The sequence below is a fragment of the Teleopsis dalmanni genome, chromosome 1, assembly GCF_002237135.1.
Source record: "Teleopsis dalmanni isolate 2A chromosome 1, ASM223713v2, whole genome shotgun sequence".
Taxonomy (NCBI): Eukaryota; Metazoa; Arthropoda; class Insecta; order Diptera; family Diopsidae; genus Teleopsis; species Teleopsis dalmanni.
In genome coordinates, this window is record NC_051846.1 from 44750033 (window position 1) to 44769985 (window position 19953).

At 31.5% G+C, this 19953-nt stretch overlaps 2 protein-coding genes across 2 annotated transcripts; both read right to left on the reverse strand.

Annotated features, from left to right (window-relative positions):
* Positions 1 to 3331: 3331 nt before the first annotated feature.
* LOC119680501 (larval/pupal cuticle protein H1C-like) lies at positions 3332 to 4540 on the reverse strand. Its single transcript, XM_038093335.1, has 3 exons — positions 4255 to 4540; positions 4052 to 4194; positions 3332 to 3961 (listed from the first exon to the last, which is right to left on the reverse strand). The coding sequence occupies exons 1-3, from the start codon at positions 4538 to 4540 to the stop codon at positions 3332 to 3334; spliced, it is 1059 nt and encodes a 352-aa protein (XP_037949263.1).
* A 3519-nt stretch (positions 4541 to 8059) lies between these two features.
* Positions 8060 to 8790, reverse strand: LOC119671416 (cuticle protein 67-like). The gene has a single exon (XM_038082032.1). It carries the CDS (start codon positions 8561 to 8563, stop codon positions 8060 to 8062), a length of 504 nt encoding a protein of 167 aa, XP_037937960.1. The 5' UTR covers positions 8564 to 8790.
* Between the last annotated feature and the right edge of the window lie 11163 nt (positions 8791 to 19953).

The window sequence follows — 19953 nt, forward strand, 5'->3', positions numbered from 1 at the left end:
TTATTTATTTTTAAGTTTCTAAAGGCATTTAGATTAAAACTATGTGATATACAACAAGTGATTATATATTTTACAAATAACAGATTAGAAATTTATTATATGAAAGTGAAAAAGAAAGCAGTAATCCGGTTAAGTTAAAAATGCCCACAAATATTTATGGTAAAATTTTAAACCACTTTTTTGCTTGTTCATTATGAAATACAATTTTTTGAAATTAAAAACAGTTTAATAATTATAATTGAATTTATACCTGAATACAAACAATTAAGCATTTTCATACATATATACGTGTTTAAACTATGAATTGCATCAATAATTATGTCACCGACAATGAATTATAAATTATAAATGAATAAAACAATTTGGCTCATTTGCAGTAAAATGAAAATAATCCATTAATAACTGTTAATTAATTTGACATAAAAAGTGTATCAAGAGTGCAAAAATATTTTCAAATTGCTAAATGCGAGAGGAAAAAATATGATAATTATAACATATATAAAATCAATTTTATGCGGTGACATTGACAACACTTCAACTAATTTCGTATCGACCTCAGGCAAATCTAAATATCTAACAAATAATTCGATATGATCGAAGCCAATCAATGTAAAAGCAAGCCAGTCAAAAATCTGCACACGACTTTAATGTTCACCTCTTCCTAACACCGAACAATGCGCAGAAATTCGCTAATAAAAAGTTCCATTTAATAAAATATAAAAAGCAATTGAAGTAATTCCAAACAAATCTCAAATAAAGATATCAAAATATCTTTGCGATTGTCTGTTGCCGCAGATATGCGAATCCGCTTATGTATCGTTGAGATACGAACAAAATGGTAACACCCGCACCTTTTGAAGGCCACAGAAACGTATGTGTAGATGACGACGCAGATTTTGGACTAGTAGCTCAGCTTCTTTGCGAGCGTATCTGAGCCCAACAACAACAACAGCTGTAAACTCGTCACTTTACGTTTTTGATACACTTGGAACAGCAAATTGGAACGCAGTCTTTTTGTGGTTGTTGTTGTTGTTCAACTCTTTATCGGCACTGGTACCTGCTGCGCTAATTCGTGGCGCACTTGGCCTATTGTTGCCATTGACTTCAGCGTTGGCTTGTGGCCAAAAAAATCCACTTCTTCGCTTTTGATTCATAAATGCTTGCTTTATGTTGTTTTGTTGAGTTGGGAAATAGCGTAAAAATCCAGTACAAACGGATGACCTAACAACAAAAATTGTTTTGATTTTCAAATACGCCCTTTGATGACTAGCAAAATCTGAAAGGCCTAACCCAATTCAGACAGGAAGAGGTCAATTAAAATTCTTTTTGTAAAATGTTTCTTTTAATTTCAAAAAGAAACTATGAACAATTTTTAAATAATAATTTAATTTAATTTAATATTTGGTTTTTGCAAAATAATTTTGTAAATTTTATACGCATGCCTTCTGCTCAAAAAGTATCCGGATTTTGTTGTTTGTTAACTACTCCTTTAGTAATAGACCTTTTAAAAAATTTTTTTTTGTTATGTTGGTACACCCTTTCTTGACATATGGTACAAATTTGAGCGCCATCTGTCAATTAGTTTGTTTACAGCAGCTGTTAATGTGAGACTACCTCAACTGCATTTAGCGATTTTTACTATGAAAAATTCTTGTTGTACGCGATTTTTTGACCAAACACGGCACCACTGTCATCGCTCAGGCACCATATTCGCCAGATCTGGATCCGTGCGACTTTTTCCTGTTTCCGAAGCTCTAATTGCCCCTTCATGGTAAGCGTTTCGAGTCGATTGAATCGGTAAAAGAAAATTCGCTGAAGGAACTAAAAGCCATACCTTCACGGGACTACGAAAAGTGTATGGAAGATTAGGTTAAGCGTTAGCATATGTGTATGGCTTCATATTTTGAATGAGATAAAATAAATTTGGAATAAAATTTAACTTTGTGCGTTTTATTTACAAAATCCGTGTACTTTTTGAGCTGGAGGTATATATAATCACAGAGTATTTTGGATTTATTTCATGTATAAGTGGAAAATGATTTTTTTGGTCTGAAATATAGTCTGAAGAAGCTTTGAAATTGCCGTTTTGTTTTCCAGACTTGCCTGGATCTATAAAAAGATATATCTGAAAAAGAAAACAGTTAGTCAAACAAATCCAATCAAAAACAATATTCTCGTTTATGCTAAATAAGTCGAAAGCACTTTGAATATAATATATTATATGCAAACGTTTCTAGTTTTTTCCTGAACCATCTTAATTCAATAAAGTTTATGACAGTTTAAAATATTTGAATGCTATACTAAAAAATATTTTACCTTACAGAAACTTTTTTAAAAACCAGATTTAAATAATTTAATTATTAATATTTTCTGTTTTTTTCTCCATATTTGATTTCAATTATGGAGCTACCTTTGGAGCACCATATATAATAAAATGATCTTAACATATTAAATAACACCATCATTTTCTGTTATTATTATTTTTATTAAGTAGAGTATACTATGTGCATACCACGATACAGACCGTCGGATATTGTGAATTATATGTGGTCTATATTCTTACATTATATAAATACATATGTATCTATAATAGTATAATTAAAGAACGAGTTTATAATAAATAAGTTTATAATATAATAAATAATAAATAAATAAAGATATTGTAAATTATATATGGTCTATATTCTTACATTGTGTATATATATATAGAAGTATCTATAATTGCATAATTAAAGAACGAGTTTATAATAAATAAGCCTGATCACTGGAAATATTTGAAGTGAAATATCGCCATTTTAATACTTTTCATCAAGCACCCAATCTACGTATGATCTGTGACGCATGATCCACATGATCCGCATGTGATTAACAATGTCACCGACACAGTACTAAAAAACTAAAATCACGAAATGATAAATCTTTTCACATATCTAATTAATATTATATCTCTCTGCATGTGTTATAATAATAATTTATTTTTAATTAATTTATTTATTTTAATTTAATTTGAAATTTGCAAGATTTTTCTCGACTCGTAGAGCTAATCTTCAGTTTTTGGTAAGCCAAGCTATCAGTTCTCAAGCTACATGAATACTGGTTTAAAAGGGACCAATGCTCGGACTTACTTTTCGAGCTACTTTAAAATGTAATATGATTCCTAAGGTACTAAGAGTTCCAATTAGTGTTAATCAGTGATAAATTTTTAACATAAATTATAATAAAATAATCAGGTACATATTTTTTTTTAAATATCATTTATTGCAAAATTGAACTTAAAAAGAAACTAAAACGAATTAACACTTAAAAAACAAACAGCAAAATAATAAATTATTTAATAATCCCAATGGGTACCAAATCCATCGAAGCTCATATGGGATACCATTTCAGCGGGTGAGTAGTGTACAGTTTGGCTGCTGCCATAGGCTGAAACACCGGGAGAGTTGTGAGCATAGGTTGTAGCAGCTGGTCCGTGATTATATGTAGCAACTGGAGATGCGTAGGAGACAGTTTTGGTTACTTCAGGCGCAACATGGCTGACAAGTGTAGGATTTGATTGATGATATACAACTGGAGAAGCGTGAGAGTAAACAGTGGCTGGATTATGATCGGCTGCGGTGTAGCTAACAGTTTTTTCAACAGCTGGAGACCCGTAAGTTAATGACTTTTCAACAACAGGAGCAGCATAAGATAATGTCCTCTCAACAGTTGGAGCAACATAGGCCAAGGTTTTTTCAACAGCTGGAGCAGCATATGTTATAGGCTTTGAAACTGCTGGAGCGGTATGTGTATAAACTGTTGGAGCAGGAGCTATATAGGTTTTTGTTACAGCTGGAGCAGCATAAGTAACACTTTTTGAAACAGCTGGCGCGGTATATGCAACACTTTTTGCTACAGCGGGAGCAACATAAGCAATAGTCTTCGCTGGAGCTGCATAAGTAACGGTCTTAGTAACATCGGGAGCCTCATAGCTTACTTTCTTATCAGCAGAAGGTAAAACGTTAGTATATAGAGCTGCTGTAGGTGCTGGAGCTGGAATTGTTTTAGTCAAAACTGGAGCAGCATATGTGAACGTTTTCTGAACAGCTGGAGCAGCATAGGTAACTGATTTAGCTACTGCTGGTGCTGCATATGCAATAGTTTTAGCTAAAACAGGTGCAGCATGAGTGTAGATAGCAGCAGTTGGTGCAGCTTCGTGTTTGGTATAAACGTTAATAGATGGTTGCACGTAGTTTTTTGTTATAGCTGGAGCGGTATATGCCACTGTTTTTGGTGCATAAACATTGTTGCTGATGCGAGTATCCTGTTTACGTACACTTGAGTACGGTGTATCAACCGATTTGGAGTAACTCGATACAGTACCTTCAAAAGAACGAACCACATTTTCCTGTGTGGAAGCAACAGCGTGTGAGTTTGCTTTGGCGTAAGCGTCATTCATGTTTTCGGTTGCGACCGGCGTTGCGGCGTAGGTGTTCGGTGTGAATAATACTCCAGCATTGGCAATAGCCAACAATGAGCAAAGTAAAATGAATTTGAATGCCATTTTTAAGTTAATTTCGAGAAAAATAAGTTTACTGTTGATTGTTTTATGTTGTGAACTGTTTTATGATCGATTCGAAACTGTTGCCAAAATTGCCAAATTCATTTGCTTTTATACAAAACACATCGAAACACATTGCAGGTTTCGAACGCTGTGACTACCTGCTTTAAATTTTACACGTCACTATGTAATCATAAAAATTGGCGTTATTTAATGAGCTTAATGATTGTGTTTTGGAAAGCCTAGTTATTTAATATTTTTTTCTTTTTAACGAAATTTCAAACTTTTTTATTTCTGCATTCTCTTGTTAAAAATTCGCTATAATAATTATTTATTTAGCTTAATTTTAAGAGGATAATTCATTGTCTTTTTGTGGTTCTAAATGTTTGTAGATGAGGAAGGAGGGAATGGGATTTAATAAATTGGAAACATATATCTTTTTGATGTTATGTATACTTATATTCAAATAGCATGCTTCTGTTCTCTGCTGTTTGCTGTAGATATCTGGTTGTATTCAAATACTTTTTATATTAAATTTATTACATTAATGATATTATCAGGTCATTTCTGGCAACAATCTTTCAGCTCACCACATTTAAAAATCTAGCGAATGATCATTTGAATCATCTTTGGTATTCTGGCAGCGGTCTTTTGCTAAACTGAAAGCGCCCTTCGGTGTTTTGAAAGACCAAATGAAAGATCTGCTATTGATCAGGTCTTTCGGTTGTCAGCTAAGATTTTGTTTGTGTTATTCGTGTATAATCTTTTTTTTATAAAATAAAATATATAAAAATTGAAATAAAAATGAATAATTAATTACTTAACTAAAATTTGTAAAAATAGAACAAATATTTCTAACTTCATTTTTAATAAAACGTAGACGTAAATATATTGATATACTATACTGTCTTTATAAAAATTTTAAAATATATATTTTATATATTTTTGAAGTAAGTATTAGTGTTCCTGAAAAATCTACTCTTACTTTATATGGTGACAAAGAAGCTATATTCAAAGAAAGAAACAATATTCAAGAAACTATATTCTAAGCCTGACATTTGCAGTCCAAAGAAATTATATACGGACTATAAACTAATTAAAAATTCGATTATTTCCAAAGACCACTGATGATGTGGTCTTTGTTCTTTCTTTCTTTCTTTGCTATTCGAAAACCTCTATATTTTATATATTTATTTATAATATATTTGTTTTTTTAAATATATAAATTCTAATATTTAATGAATTTTATTAAGCATTGATTTATTCATCTGTTTATTTATTTATTTCTACATATTTAAGCCATAATTTTCAAACTTCCATAACTCGAAGTACAATTTTGCAAAGAAAAGGTTCGATTTATGGAGACATCGAGTTAGAGAATTTATTTATTTTTTTTTATTTTTGAAAGATACTAGAATTATATTTTAAGATATTTATTTATTTAAAATCAAATGCAGCACAGAAGTTATAGTGAAGTGAAACATTCAGAAATTAGGGTTTGGGACTTTAATTTTTTTCTTATTTTCAGTAAAAAGAGATTCAACTTTATTCATACTTTTATAGTGATCATCAGTTCGGAAAGAATAGGAGAACGAAAGCTATACTGAGATAATCTACTAGGGCGAAATTGATTGAACGCACGAAGCAAAAATAATTTAAGTATTTGTCACAGGAGTTCTGACAGAGTACTGTAGGTTATACTGTAGATTACCTTAGTAAACTAGAATATTACTCTAAACGAATTTTTTAGATTCATTAGAGTTCAGAACATGTTCCGGAAGATTGTTCAGCATTAATGCATAGGCGAAAGAAGGACCGAACTGAAGTTGCTTTATCAGATAAGGAAATAAATTTTTATAATGTGGGTTTAATGCTATAATTTATAAAGAAAGTTTGACATAGATACGAAATCTAAGTCCATGAAGTGTGCACAATATATCTCTATGCTCCACTGCAACATTCTAATATACTATCAATAATGAACAGCTATAACTAGGTACAGTTGCAAACAATTTATAATTTTATATTGTCCTAACATTAAAAGTACTGTGTTTTTGCATGTAAATTGTTGTGAGCATAATTTATATTTTCAACATAAATCAACGCTCTGTTATGCTATTTTATATATTTCTCTAAATTTTACAGGAAACAAATTTTACGATTATGTCTATGTAATTAAAATTAACATCATTGATGAAAATGTTCATAAATTATTTTAAAGAATATTGTTGGATTTTAGCTGTTACTATATATATTCACGATACTAATAATTTAAAAAATTTTCGCTTTATTTTAAATTCTAAAATATTTTTTGGCTAAAAATCAGTAATTAATCAGTCTAGTTATTTGAACCACTAGGAAACCATATAGAAATGTGGCTAAATGCTCTGCAGGAGAAGAATTTAAAGAATTCTCATCCCATAATTTTGTTCTGAAAAATATTTTATTTTCACCAAATATGTTGTTTTCCAATAAGCTTTCTTAATGAAATGGATTAAAGCTAGTCTTTATATATATTTTGGAAAAATATGGCATGTTATTTCGACAGTAGTATCACTAGCATAGCGATAAAAATTTGGTTGATCATAGTCTTGTTATCGGTTATTTATCATTCACATGATTTATAATAAATCGTTGTTGAAAATAATAATAACATTTACTTAACATTTTCATAATATTATTAAAAAGCACAGATTCTATTCCGAATAATAAGTATAAATGAAAAGGTATATAAGAAATAAGAATTATGAATATATTCTAGACCGTGTTTTTCAGAACTTAATATTATAGTATTTTTTCAATTTCCTTGCTCAGCATGCCAAGTTTATTTAATTCGTTTCTTAACTGGCAATTAAACAAAAATATTTGAGCATAACCTAGCAAAACTGGGCAGACGAATCAGATCTCTAGTTTGACTTGATCGAAATTGGACAAAATATGTATTTCAGTCAGCTACTTTAACAAAGGCGGAATCTACTCAGCTCTACGGTATCGGTACTGACGGGCCAACTCGTAATAGGAAAGCGTGCTATAAGACTGGGTATACTGACTGGGTATACTGTTATGACTTTTGTCATGATAGCAGCTTTGATGATGAGAAGGAAACTATGCTCCATCTCATGTATAAGTTCCTATATTTAGCTAGGAGAAGATCTAAAATCTTCGGGGTCTCATTTTTTTCCAAGCTGTCATCTTGTAAAATTAGGGACTTATGCAAGTTTGTAGAACTGTCAGGTTTGTTCACCTTTTAGTCTATGTATGAACAAACACCATTCCTGTGATACCACAATTGGACATTATTTGAACTCAAGTGGGCTTTCTTGCATACAAAATCGCCCCTTCAATGTAAACCAACACAGTTCCTCAATTCCACTATCTCATCTGATTATTATAATTAATAATATCAAAAAAATTTTAGATTTAATTAAAAAGTATTGCACATTATTATATTATTTTTTAAATTCTTTAATATTAAAAATTATTCAACAACTTATGAATAAATAACAACTAAATATATTAAATTTAGTATGCCCAATGAGCACCGAATCCATCAAAGCTCACATGAGCAACAGTTTCAGCTGGTGAATAGGCGATGGCATGCTTGACTACAGCAGCAGGAGCAGCATGTGAGTAAACAACTGGAGCTGGAACAGCGGCAGCATAAGCAGCTACAGTTGGAACTGGAGCAACGAGAGTTTTTGTTACAACTGGTGCAGTATAAGTAACAGCAGGAGCTGCATAAGCGACAGTCTTGGCAACGGCTGGTGTGTAAACATTATTGGTAATACGAGTATCTTCCTTGCGGACGCTGGAGTAAGGAGTATCCACAGCTTTGGAATAAGTAGAAACGGTGCCACCAAAAGAACGAACAACATTTTGATGTGTTGTGCCAACAGCATCGATTGATGGTGTAGCGATTTTGGCTACCACTGGTGCGGTGGCATAAGCAACTGGTGCAAGTCCAATATTGCCGGCAGTGGCCAAAGCAAGGAGGGCACAAAGTGGAACGATGAATTTGAATGCCATGGTTAAATTTGCGGTTTTGGTTTAGGCTGTGTTCGGTGTTAATTTATTTAATTGAAAACGTTAACTGTTGTCAATTTGAGGTTTCGGCGGCTCTTTTATATGATTTGTGTGCATTGTTTGGCCGATTAGAGCTGAAATAGACTGCAAATATTGTCGCAAACTCCGTGCATAATTACCAAAATTCGTTACAATATTATGAGAAATTATATATCAATGCCACTGAATATAAGCTATTTTTTTTTTTTTTGGTTATATGCAAAATAATGTAATCAAAATTTTATTTATTTATGTGTAATGTGACTTACTGCCCTAGGCTTAATTTTGTCAACGAGCTGAACGGGTTTGGTTAGGGCATTTGTTTTTGTGTTTGATATAATAATTTTATTAAATAAGCAAATATTATATTAACAAATAAACAAAAGTTACTTTGTTATATTTGTATACAAAACTTGGAGTTTAATTTATTATTATTTATTTGGAGATAAGTTCTGTAAATGGTACTTATAACATATATTCTGATATCTTTATTCTGGAGCATATTTATGAGAAAACTTTTCGACACCTACTAATGAGAATATTGCTTCTGATATCAAGTTTGGAAGTTTTTTTTTTACTTATGCTCAACAAGAATTGTTTCTTTCCATTAAATTGGGCACAACTGAAGCTGCAAATGTGCCAAATAGAATAAGATAACTTCAGGAACGCCAACCCTTGGCAAAATTTATCAACGACTGTCAACTTCTATTCTCCCCCAAGTAAGCAAATATATGAAACCAAACTTTTTTGTTTATGATTTTTGGTATATTTTATTTTCGATAAGTTTTATGCATCATTTTTGCTTTCTTTAAATATGAGGACTTCGCAGTTATTCGGGATACTGTTCTTGTTTTTATTTTTACGGATGATGAATATTTATTAAAATTACTAAAGTTCGTCGAACTTGCCCGCTGTTTTACAAGTTCACTTCGAAGGTTTTAAATTGAATTGAGTTGGTGTCGTGGGTATCCTGACACTTAATTTATACAGAAATGCAGGCAACAAATATCTAAATACTTTCTCATTTTGGCAAATTGAAATTAATATGACTTCGGGGTGATTACTTTTGCACCACTCACCAACTCACCAACTTTGCATAATTTAGTGCTGCTCTTAAAAAGTTTGAACTGATTTTAAACATTTTGAAACCAAAAGTAAATTTTCACTAAATATGAAGTGTTATTTAACACATCATTTACTGTGACAGTAAACCAAAATATTCAAATTTGATGTGAGAAGCAGCGTTTATTTGTAACTTTTTAGTATCATTATTCATTTATGTATATTTATATCAATAAAGAAGTTTGTAAATACTTTTATATATGAGACACATTCCTGGACGGAGACACAGGAAGTGGTTGATAAGATTCTATCTTTTCTTCATCTTGGCAACTCCTGCACAATCCACTTGTTTGAACTCGCCAACGTTGGAGCATAGACACAATGACACAGTCCCCCGTTAGTACTCTAGTAAGTACACAAACTGCAGGTTTGCAGAAGCTTAGGCTTTTCGTTTTATTTTTGTCATCAGATTCTAGCAATTTCATAGTCTTCGTATCTAGCCCATAAATTATTAGTCACCGTAATGGTGATTTCCTGTATTATCCTAAACAGTTCACATATCGATGTTTGTATTGAGACGTCGGCCTCTCTTGTATGCAGTTCAGGACCTATGCTAGCCATCTCATCTGCTATAAGGAGAGACCTTGTGTTTTTTGATGAAATTATTGTAAAGATAGTAATCAAAATATTATTTTAAAATTTTGAGTGAAAATACTCCCTGACAGTTTAATAGGTATATTTTAATTTCAAGCACATTTCATATACAGTCAAACTCCCATACCACCAAGTACTATTTTGCTACGAAATTTTTCGGTTTATGGAGACTTTGAGTTAAAGAGTTTTTTGTAATTGTATCTAATTTGCTCTGTAAACCTTGTGTGGTTAGAGTTATAGAAAATTCGAATTATCAAATTTCTAGTTATGGAAGTTATGGGCTATATATGTAAATTTTTTATAACATTAACTTTTTTTCTCAACACAATGCGTCTTGAGAACTTCCGATTTTAATGCATTATAAAAAAAAAAGGTTCTTATATACTTTATTTTTTATTTACCACAACACACAAGTAATTTCATTTAACCATTTTAATCGTCAAACTTGAATGTCCTTAAAAGCTTACACCCTACAAATTTAGCCACTACACACAGCTTTGAGTTAAATAATGCAAATTTTATTACTGAATTTAAGGCGCATATCAAATAAAAATTACATTAAACAGCAGTGGTTATGTCAACGAAACAAATTTGAAATCACCCTGTATAAAAGGAATGACAAGTCAAGGAAGCGTGTAATTCCAGTTAATGATTTGGCATTTTACACCGGGAGCAGCACTGTATAATGGAATAATTTTTCAGGATTACCAGTAGTAATTGAATTCTATTTTTTAACACAGAAATTATGTAAATACCACAGATTTCCTGCACGAAAAAATAAATCAAAAGATTAAAGATGAAGAAGTAAACTGAATATGCCTTTTTATAAGGAGTTCCGTTCTTAATCATTAAGTTTCATATAATATATATTCATATGTATGTTTCACATTCAAATACTTAATTCTGTATTTTATTGAAATGTTTTAATGATGTCAATTAATTATATTATATATATATTAAGGACGTGTGCGAGTTGGGCTAAGTCGCGTTCTAAATGAGGGAAATTCTAAGTTGTGCCGATAATGTAGTGCTGTGTCGATACGTGTTGATAAATGGCTAAATGTGTGCAGTGCAAAAAATCTCAAAAAATCTCCCATTTAGTTTAGCATCAACTTAGCCCAACTCGCACATGTTCTAAGTATTAAAGTTTCGCGTGAATGTGAATAAATGCATGTAAAATTATTACTTTTGTATTTTGCAGTGTTCTTGGGCACAGAAATTATTTTAAAATTGAAAAATAAAATTATACTTAACCGATGATATCTGTAATTATCATGTATGCTACACACTTTTATTGAATTTTATATTTCAATAAATATTCACTTCTAATATTCTAAACTTACTAAGTTGTTTGGTTTTGTCCTGCCCCACACTCAAGTGAAACAAACCCTTTATGGGAATAAAATTTTAATTTCATAAGTGAAATTTAGCAAACTGACATATTTGATCGAGTTCCTAATCATGCCTCTATAAAAATGTAGTACATTAATTAAATTCGAATATTAATCTCTCTATTTATTTAATTATTTGTATTAAATTGATTTTTAACGTACGTTTTGAGGAAAGAATTTAATTTCTTGATGTAAACTATTGTTTTGAATAGAGAGGTATTTCGAACAGTATTAAATTACAACAACAATATTTTTATATATATAATTTAATTGAATTTTTGACTGATCGTACCGCTGTTTTCGAGTATTGTCAAATACCCATCATCAGTGGTTTTGGCATTACTTATTATATTTAACTATACGTAAAAAACTATTTGTGAAACTACAAGTATCAATGGTTAAACGCGTGCCCTGCCAAATTTGAAACTCAGAGTCAGTGTTCACTAGCCAACTGACCCAAAGCCATACTTGACTTGCATGTGCGAACTTGGAGTTTTTTTGTTAATTTGCTTAGAAAGTTTACGAACAAATCAAGCGAATTTGTGTTATATTAGAACGAAATCACAAACCAGCTGTAGAATAATTGAATTAATTAATTAAATTTTTTGTTCTTATTGTATAATTTCAATACAATTGTTTTACTATATACATAGAGGCATTATTTATGACCATTATTATTATTGTTAGGGGATGTGGCACTGCGACCGTCGAGTCTATTGTGCCCACTTCTGGGTTTAGAGTAGGTCTCTAAGCCCTGTGGTATCAATAAAAAGTAGTATAGAGCCTACTTTACATAGTTTTATTGCTTCTTCCTTAAGAATATTCATTCTCAGGAGCCTATTCCGTATGTGCGTTAGAGCAGAGCATTCAAACAGCACATGTGTGACGGACTCCTTATTCTATTCACAGAATCTACAGTTGGCATCTGTAAGTATACTCAGTTTTTTAAAGTGGTGTTTTAGTTTACAGTGTCCTGTTAGGATTCCTGTGATGATTTTAAGTTTTTCTTCTGATAGGTTCATACAATCCGAACTATTTATGACTATTTATTTAATGATTTTTGTAACAAATTTTGTCGTGGTTGTATTATTTGCAATCCATCAGTCTTTTTCTGATTTATATTACATATTTAATGATGTGACATTGATTTAAGATATTTATCTGTAAATTAAATTCAAATAATACATTTTTTCGTACTTAAAATGCTGGAATCATCTTGCGAATTTGTTTTGGAATTTTTAATCAAACAGTTGCCATTAATTACTTGAAATTCTTAGCCACATTACAAACATTTTTTGCAGCTCCTCACGATTTTTCTGCTCCTTTTTCATTTCATATACAAAAAAACTGAAGCGCAAAGCCACACTTTAGCATGTGGTGGAGTAAAAGCGAAAAGTAGTTGGCTTAGTAGGAAATATGTAAATGCCAGCCAGCAGCCAAGTTCCTTACTGCAACTTTATGGGGCAAATAAGAAAAAAATACCGAGCAAACCACAGCGTTGCATAAAATCGAGTGGGTAAAAATCAAATTAGGTGCAAACAAGCAGAGATGCCATGTTAACTGCTTGACTGCCTGACTGCCTCAGTGCTTGATGCCAGCCATTGGTAGTAACTCCTTGCTCCTTGCTACTTGGCTCAACGTGTCAGTGGCAAGAACACAAAAACATAAAAACGCGTTGTAATGAATAATTTATAATAGTTGAGAAGCTTTTACGGAAAATTAAAGTTTTGAGGTTTCATAAAGAAAATAGAAAAATCCATAATATTAATGCTTAGTTGAGAGGAACTACATCCACAAGCAGCTTTTATTGTGAAATTAAAAATAAATAAGAGTGAAATTAATGTAATTTGTATTAGATTACTTAGCATATAATATTTAAAGAATGTTACTATATATTCATTAATTTTCTTACACAAGCAAATACATTTTCTATGTGATGCTATTAGCATTGTACATGCGGAAACGGAAACTGATACTCGTGTTCAGAACACCACGAATCTTTCGTTCATATGCACGCTTGTTAATAAATTTATGTATGGAAGTTCGCTACAAACGCCGAAGAATTCAATTTTATACTCCAACTGATTTATCGGTTGAATTTTTTGTGTTGTTGGCAATTTTTTCTATGTTCAACTTACCACCAAAACGATTGCTTTGTTAGTTTGTTCCTCGAGTTCGTTTGCTGTTGTATGCGCCATGTACCCAGAGCGGCAGAGCGGAAGTCAAGTTGATAAAAAATTACGATGAAGTTGAAATGGAACAAACGAGCTTTCTAACAAGGTTAATTTCATTGATCATTCCAGACACTATGTCATTTATCTTTTGCTGTCAGCAGCGTTTGAGTACAACGACTTTGCCAGTAGACATTTCAGATGTTCTGGGCGTATTTGCGGCAAGCAGTGTTCAGTGAAACAAGCAGTTTCGCCTGTTGCCAGCATGTTGATGAAAAATGCAACAATTCCTAATTTGAATTTAACAAGTTGCAACATTATTAAAAACGCAATGAAAAAGTAATATAGAAAGTAGAAAAAGTTCCAAAAAAATAACAAGAAAAAATACGACGTTGCTTTAAAATTTTCCCGCCAATGTGCATCGCACTCAACAGTTATTAAAATTCATTGTAAAGTGTCAATCATTGTCATCGAATATTTACTCACATTTGCTGTATCAATTGTCGCCGTGATGCTTCATAACGATGATATGTGATATTTTTTACACTATCAGGCAATTTTTGCACTTATTCCTGGTTTTTATACTAGTCTGATTTCAGTTTGCATATGAAGTCACGCCATCGATTTCACCGACATACAATCTAACATTGTTTGTGGGAAAACCCTTTTTGTTAGCAACACTTTTTATTTCAGACTGTGATAGACATTGTAACTGTCAATGAAATTGAATAGAATGGATGGATGCATAGAAGTGATTAAGTGTTTAAGTGATATTTGTGGCTGGTTACTTTGTATGGGGAACTTTTATTGCTAAAAACTGATATGTGATTTTAATATATGCATAAAAATCAATAAAAATTTTAATATTATATTGTTGCCAGTCATACAACTGTTAGTGAAATATGTTTTTATTTGATCAAAAATATATGAGTATTGAATCTATTTCTTTATAGTTTTTATAGTAACTTAAATACCATGTAATATTAATACTCATTAATAAATCATATGTTGCAAATAATTGAAGTTGAAATGACACCCTCGCTGATAAGTTAACTCCCTTTCATCTCAGAGGTGGTCAACGAGGTGTACGTTATTCAATAGCTCTCAAATCCCTTAAAGCGTTAATTGGTTGCTCTTTAAAGTTCATTTAAAGTTTATTTAAAGTGTTAAAATGTAAGTATATAATTCTTAACATAATAAGTTTGTTAACGTGTTACTAATCGCATTAATACTTTTTATTATTAAAACCCAAAATCATGAGCTAAAATTCAAGATTGACCGTGGATATGATTGCTGATGAACTGGGATTGAATGTCATGATTGTATCGTGAACATAAAGCAATCGTTTTGGATACTCAAAGAATTCAACACAATGTGTTTTAAGAATTCACACTGAAGTTTAAAAGGAGACATGCGGGCGACAATATTTTCTAAAAAGTTTTAAAAATGGAGGATCCATAGTTTTTGGAAAAATTCTAACACGTGATAAAACGTAATTTTCAGGTACAGCTCAGAAGATGGAAATCCACAGATCAAAGATTGGCAACAGAAGCTAGCAACAAAAGTGATAATGTGAAATTATTTTACCAGAGGATGATATGTCGCTGTTATTCTGGATCAGTTTTTTAGCGTGGGTACCCGCTTTGACAGCCTAATACCACGGTACTCTACAGACACATGTATTAAGATAATGCGCCGATAAATGCCCTATTGGAAATTCTAATGAATTTCTGCTGGTGCCAATGAACCAATGTGTGCAGGACATAACTTCCACATTGGTTTGATGCGTGGCCCACCCAACCTCTGGTGATCTTTGGCTCACACCACCCGGTGATGAATACGCAACTCCACACCGAATGAATGATAAACAAATACCTGATCATTCTACCCGCGTAAGTTTAGGTATTAACCACAGCCACTACGACTTTGCCAAACATCACTTAATCAGGACAGCCGAAGCTGCGGATACCTGATCCACGTAGTACTAGATTTACACCTCCGGTCAGGTGTCGCAAGTGCCATACCACTTACTACCATGCACACTTCAAAACAGTGTCGGGATAGCACCGAGCTCTTATGGATAGGCATGCCTACCTTGGGAATATTCTAACCCCTATCCCACAGGGAGATGTTATTCTAGATGGACAGCAATTGCTTAACGGTATACTGAAATCTGCTTATTACAAGTTTTCGAAAATTTGGTTGAAAAGCTGGAAAACTAGGAACTGTCAACTAATCGGACCTTTATAGTTCTCTTGAATATTATTTATATTATCTCAAGATAATTATGATATTTTTATATTTTGAAGGTGTTCTATTTCAGTGAATTTAAATTTGATATTGGTTCGTATAGTACTTTAAATTTTATTCCTAGGAACAAGTACCAGGTATTATTATTAAATTGAATTACTTAAAAATTTGTGAAAAACATGTTTTTGAATTTTTTCAAAATTTTTGCTGGTTAACATGTAGATTCAACAGTTGACAAGCTAAATCCTAAGTCAACAACAAACTTATATCCTTTTAATTTCAATTTCATGCAGACATCCTTCTCCGGATTACAGCGTTTGTTTGTTCTTCCCTTTTTTGGTCGGTGATTGCAACTATTTGCCAACTTGAATGTTCAACTGACCAAAAAACAATTTGATTTAGCAATATTTTTCAGCGATTTGTTTGCAGGAATTCTGCATGAATTTCAATATCAATAAACACTTCAAATATCTGTATATCGTAAGGATAAATGTGGCTATGAGCCAAAAACTGATGAAGAAAAAACGTAAATAAAAAATAAATGCTAAATAAAAGTGAAGAGAAAAAAATGCATTACAAATCGAATACGAAAAGTAACAAAAAGTGAAATGCAATCGAATTTTTTCTCCTCGCCAACATATGTGAGATATGGAATGAAAATTCCAGGACTACAACGAAGTAAACATGTAAATTTTCCGGAAATACAAATTGGATAAACATTCAAGGACATTAGCATATTATGTGCATACGTAAAAGATGATTGCCAATTGCTGATGTGCAATAAATTTCAAATTCCTTACTAAAAAATATTGCAAAAGATGAAGATATAAAGTAGGAAAGAGTTTAGAAAAAAAAAGCTGAATTGAATGCTTTAAATTTGTCGTAATAAATATTTTAATATATTTAGTTGCTAAACTTTTTTATATAGCACATTAATAGATTTTTTTTTTTGTATAAAATATTGCGACAAATAAGCTTAAAATAATTTTAACCATTTTGGTCATTTTCACTACTGGATGATAATGTGTAAACTTTACGCCACACAAAACACATATAACCCACAACGCATGTGGTCGACAGGATGCAGTGTCCTGTGTTGACAATGAAAGGGTTTCTGGTTATTTGCCTCATTAAACTTCATGTAACAAATTTCCACAATTTTTTACGTGTTTGTCTTTCTTGACTTGCTAAGGAAAAACTTTTGTTTCGAAATTATGCAGCATTTAACTATTAAATACAATGAAGCTGAAGCGGAAAAAACAATAATAAAACTCACTTGGCCATTTTTCCATGTGAAATTATGTCACACACGCCCCATTAAACTTGAAAAAAGTGCTATCCTTACGCACTTCTTCTCGACCCTAGAACTGAACTTTCGAAAAATTTTGAACTTTTTTTTAAGGTTTTTTATTAAATATCTGCTACTGCAAATTCCCCAAAGTGGAATGGCATGTGTGTTGACACTGTTAATGGCATTGCCAGAGTTTTGAAAACTTTATCATTTTCATTACGCATTTAGCAAATTATGATACACTGGCAACAATTTTTACCTTCTGTTTGCGCATATTTTAAGTTTATATGCACATGAGTGTTTACCCCAGAATTACAAGAGTTTAAATATGCAAACAAATAAATAAGAGTAGATATATATAGGTATATACATATATATAGTTTACATATATATATTCGTTGTTCACATCTGTTTGTGGTTTAATCAGGATAGTTTTTTATTCCGCCACTATTATGACATTTGCTCTTTGGCTTTAATGTGGTCGCTTGTATTGTCGGGTAATTATTTTATATAGCTGGGGTTCTGCTTAATACTCGAGTATGTTTACAAAGTTTTTATAACAATTAATTAAAGTTCACATATATCACATATAAATGATATAAAAGCAAAACATTTTAATAATATAAAAGTACATAATTTCAGTAATTCAATACAATTATGCAGTTTTATTTAAGTGAAATAATTATTCATTTTAATAATTTAAGGTGAAATGGTTAAACAGATTCATTTTTGTTCCTTTTTTAGTATATTTAATCTTTCAAAGATATAATTAAATACAAAACAAGAAGTAGTGCTTTAGAATTGATTAAAAACTACAAAAATCTTCTACATGAAAAATCATACGTGAGAGATTGGATGGTAACGGAATAGCTGACAACTGTAGGCAGAAGAGTACACTAACTACTTTTATAGACTCCAAATCTTTTTACGGGATATCTACTTATCAGACTCAATCGTAGATAGGAGAGTACTTTAACTACCTTTATAGACTCCGAATCTTTTTGCCGGATATCTACTGATTAAACTGAATCATAGGTTGTAGAGTGTACTAACTACATTTATATAATTCGAATCTTTATGCGCGACATCTACTTATCAGAGTAAATCAGTGCTGTATATATGTAAATCAGATATATAGAATATAAACTGTGTCAGAAGCCATGAACCGACTCTAAAAGCTTAAACAGTCCAAACAGCTTATTCGAGTCAACAACAAAACTTAAGAGGTTTTCAGTCTAAATCAAGTGATTGCAACACTTTTTAGTAGAGTTTCAATAAAATTTTTAATATACATTTAAAATTAAAAATATGTTAGCTATAAGACATAGTCATAACGTTCAAAACAAGAACGTTAAAAAAATGAAACAATGGTCATTCCAGATTATTTCCTACACCTTATTTCATATCATACAAAAATGTGATGATTAGGAAGTTTATCCTTCAGCAATAAATCGAAGGTTATACCTAAATCAGCCTACAAAAAGTTTATAGAAGATTGTCGGAAGTAATGGTTAAATTGCGCTCGAGGTGATATTCAAAAATATTGATTGCTATTTTTTATGGACTTTGTCGGAATACTTTATACACAGACTGTGCACACGCATATTGTAAATTATGGCAAAACAGACGTAAAGAACTTTCAGCAGCTTCCCCTCTTCTTTATAGCAGTGACATAAACTACTGAATTGATTATATATTGTCACAGTACGATTATTTAAATTACATTGAATGTATGCAAATATATATGTATGCATTTGGTTGAATCTTTTGATGTTAGTATTCTACCCAAAATAATTGATATGTTCGAAACATAAACTTTGGGTAGTCTACGTAACCACATTCCAGTTTATGCGACTTGCAATTACTTGCGAGATCCCTAAGACCGGGTAACAAATAAGAGAAATGTGAAACTAATACACAACATTTACAGATGTATAACATCTAAGAACTGTTGTAGATACAAATTGCACTAAACTTGTGAAATTTTTTAACTGCTTGACTATTCTATGGTACAAATATAGTCCTTTGCGGCTTATGAATATCATCAAAACAAATTGAACCGACGCAAAAATAATAACTTTTATCTGAAAAACACTGCATTGATTAGATAGTCCATAATATCTATTTGGAAATATACGTTTTGTTAAAAAAACCTCACTACTTATTCTATAACTTATTTCAGTTAAGTTAGTTTAAATAGTTAGTCCTACCTCGAGTGAAGACTTTCGGTAATTTAATAATAACAAAAGATTTAAATAAATTTTGATTTCTTTGGTGAATTTTTTCTGTTTTATTTAATAATTCTGGGATACAAAAAATTGGATATTTCTCGCGCGATACGGAAAAGTCTTATAATGATAGTGAAGATAGAACTCTTGTCAGTTCTAGCATGTTGACCAGTATGCACTCATGCTGAAAGCTTTGTTAGTTCTTTCAATAAGAAATGCAGATTCTGCTGGAAGAGTGGCGAAGGAAACAACTGAACAATTTTTTTTACATGTATCCAATCCTGGCAAGATTGTGACATTCTATTAC

Coding starts and splice junctions, on each gene's coding strand:
- LOC119671416 (XM_038082032.1), bottom strand. CDS start 8,563: ATGGCATTCAAATTCATCGTTCCACTTTGTGCCCTCCTTGCTTTGGCC.
- LOC119680501 (XM_038093335.1), bottom strand. CDS start 4,540: ATGGCATTCAAATTCATTTTACTTTGCTCATTGTTGGCTATTGCCAAT. Junction 4,195..4,254: donor TGCACCAAAAACAGTGGCAT/ATACCGCTCCAG, acceptor TTTATACCAAAC/ACGAAGCTGCACCAACTGCT. Junction 3,962..4,051: donor CGTTCACATATGCTGCTCCA/GTTTTGACTAAA, acceptor GTAAGCTATGAG/GCTCCCGATGTTACTAAGAC.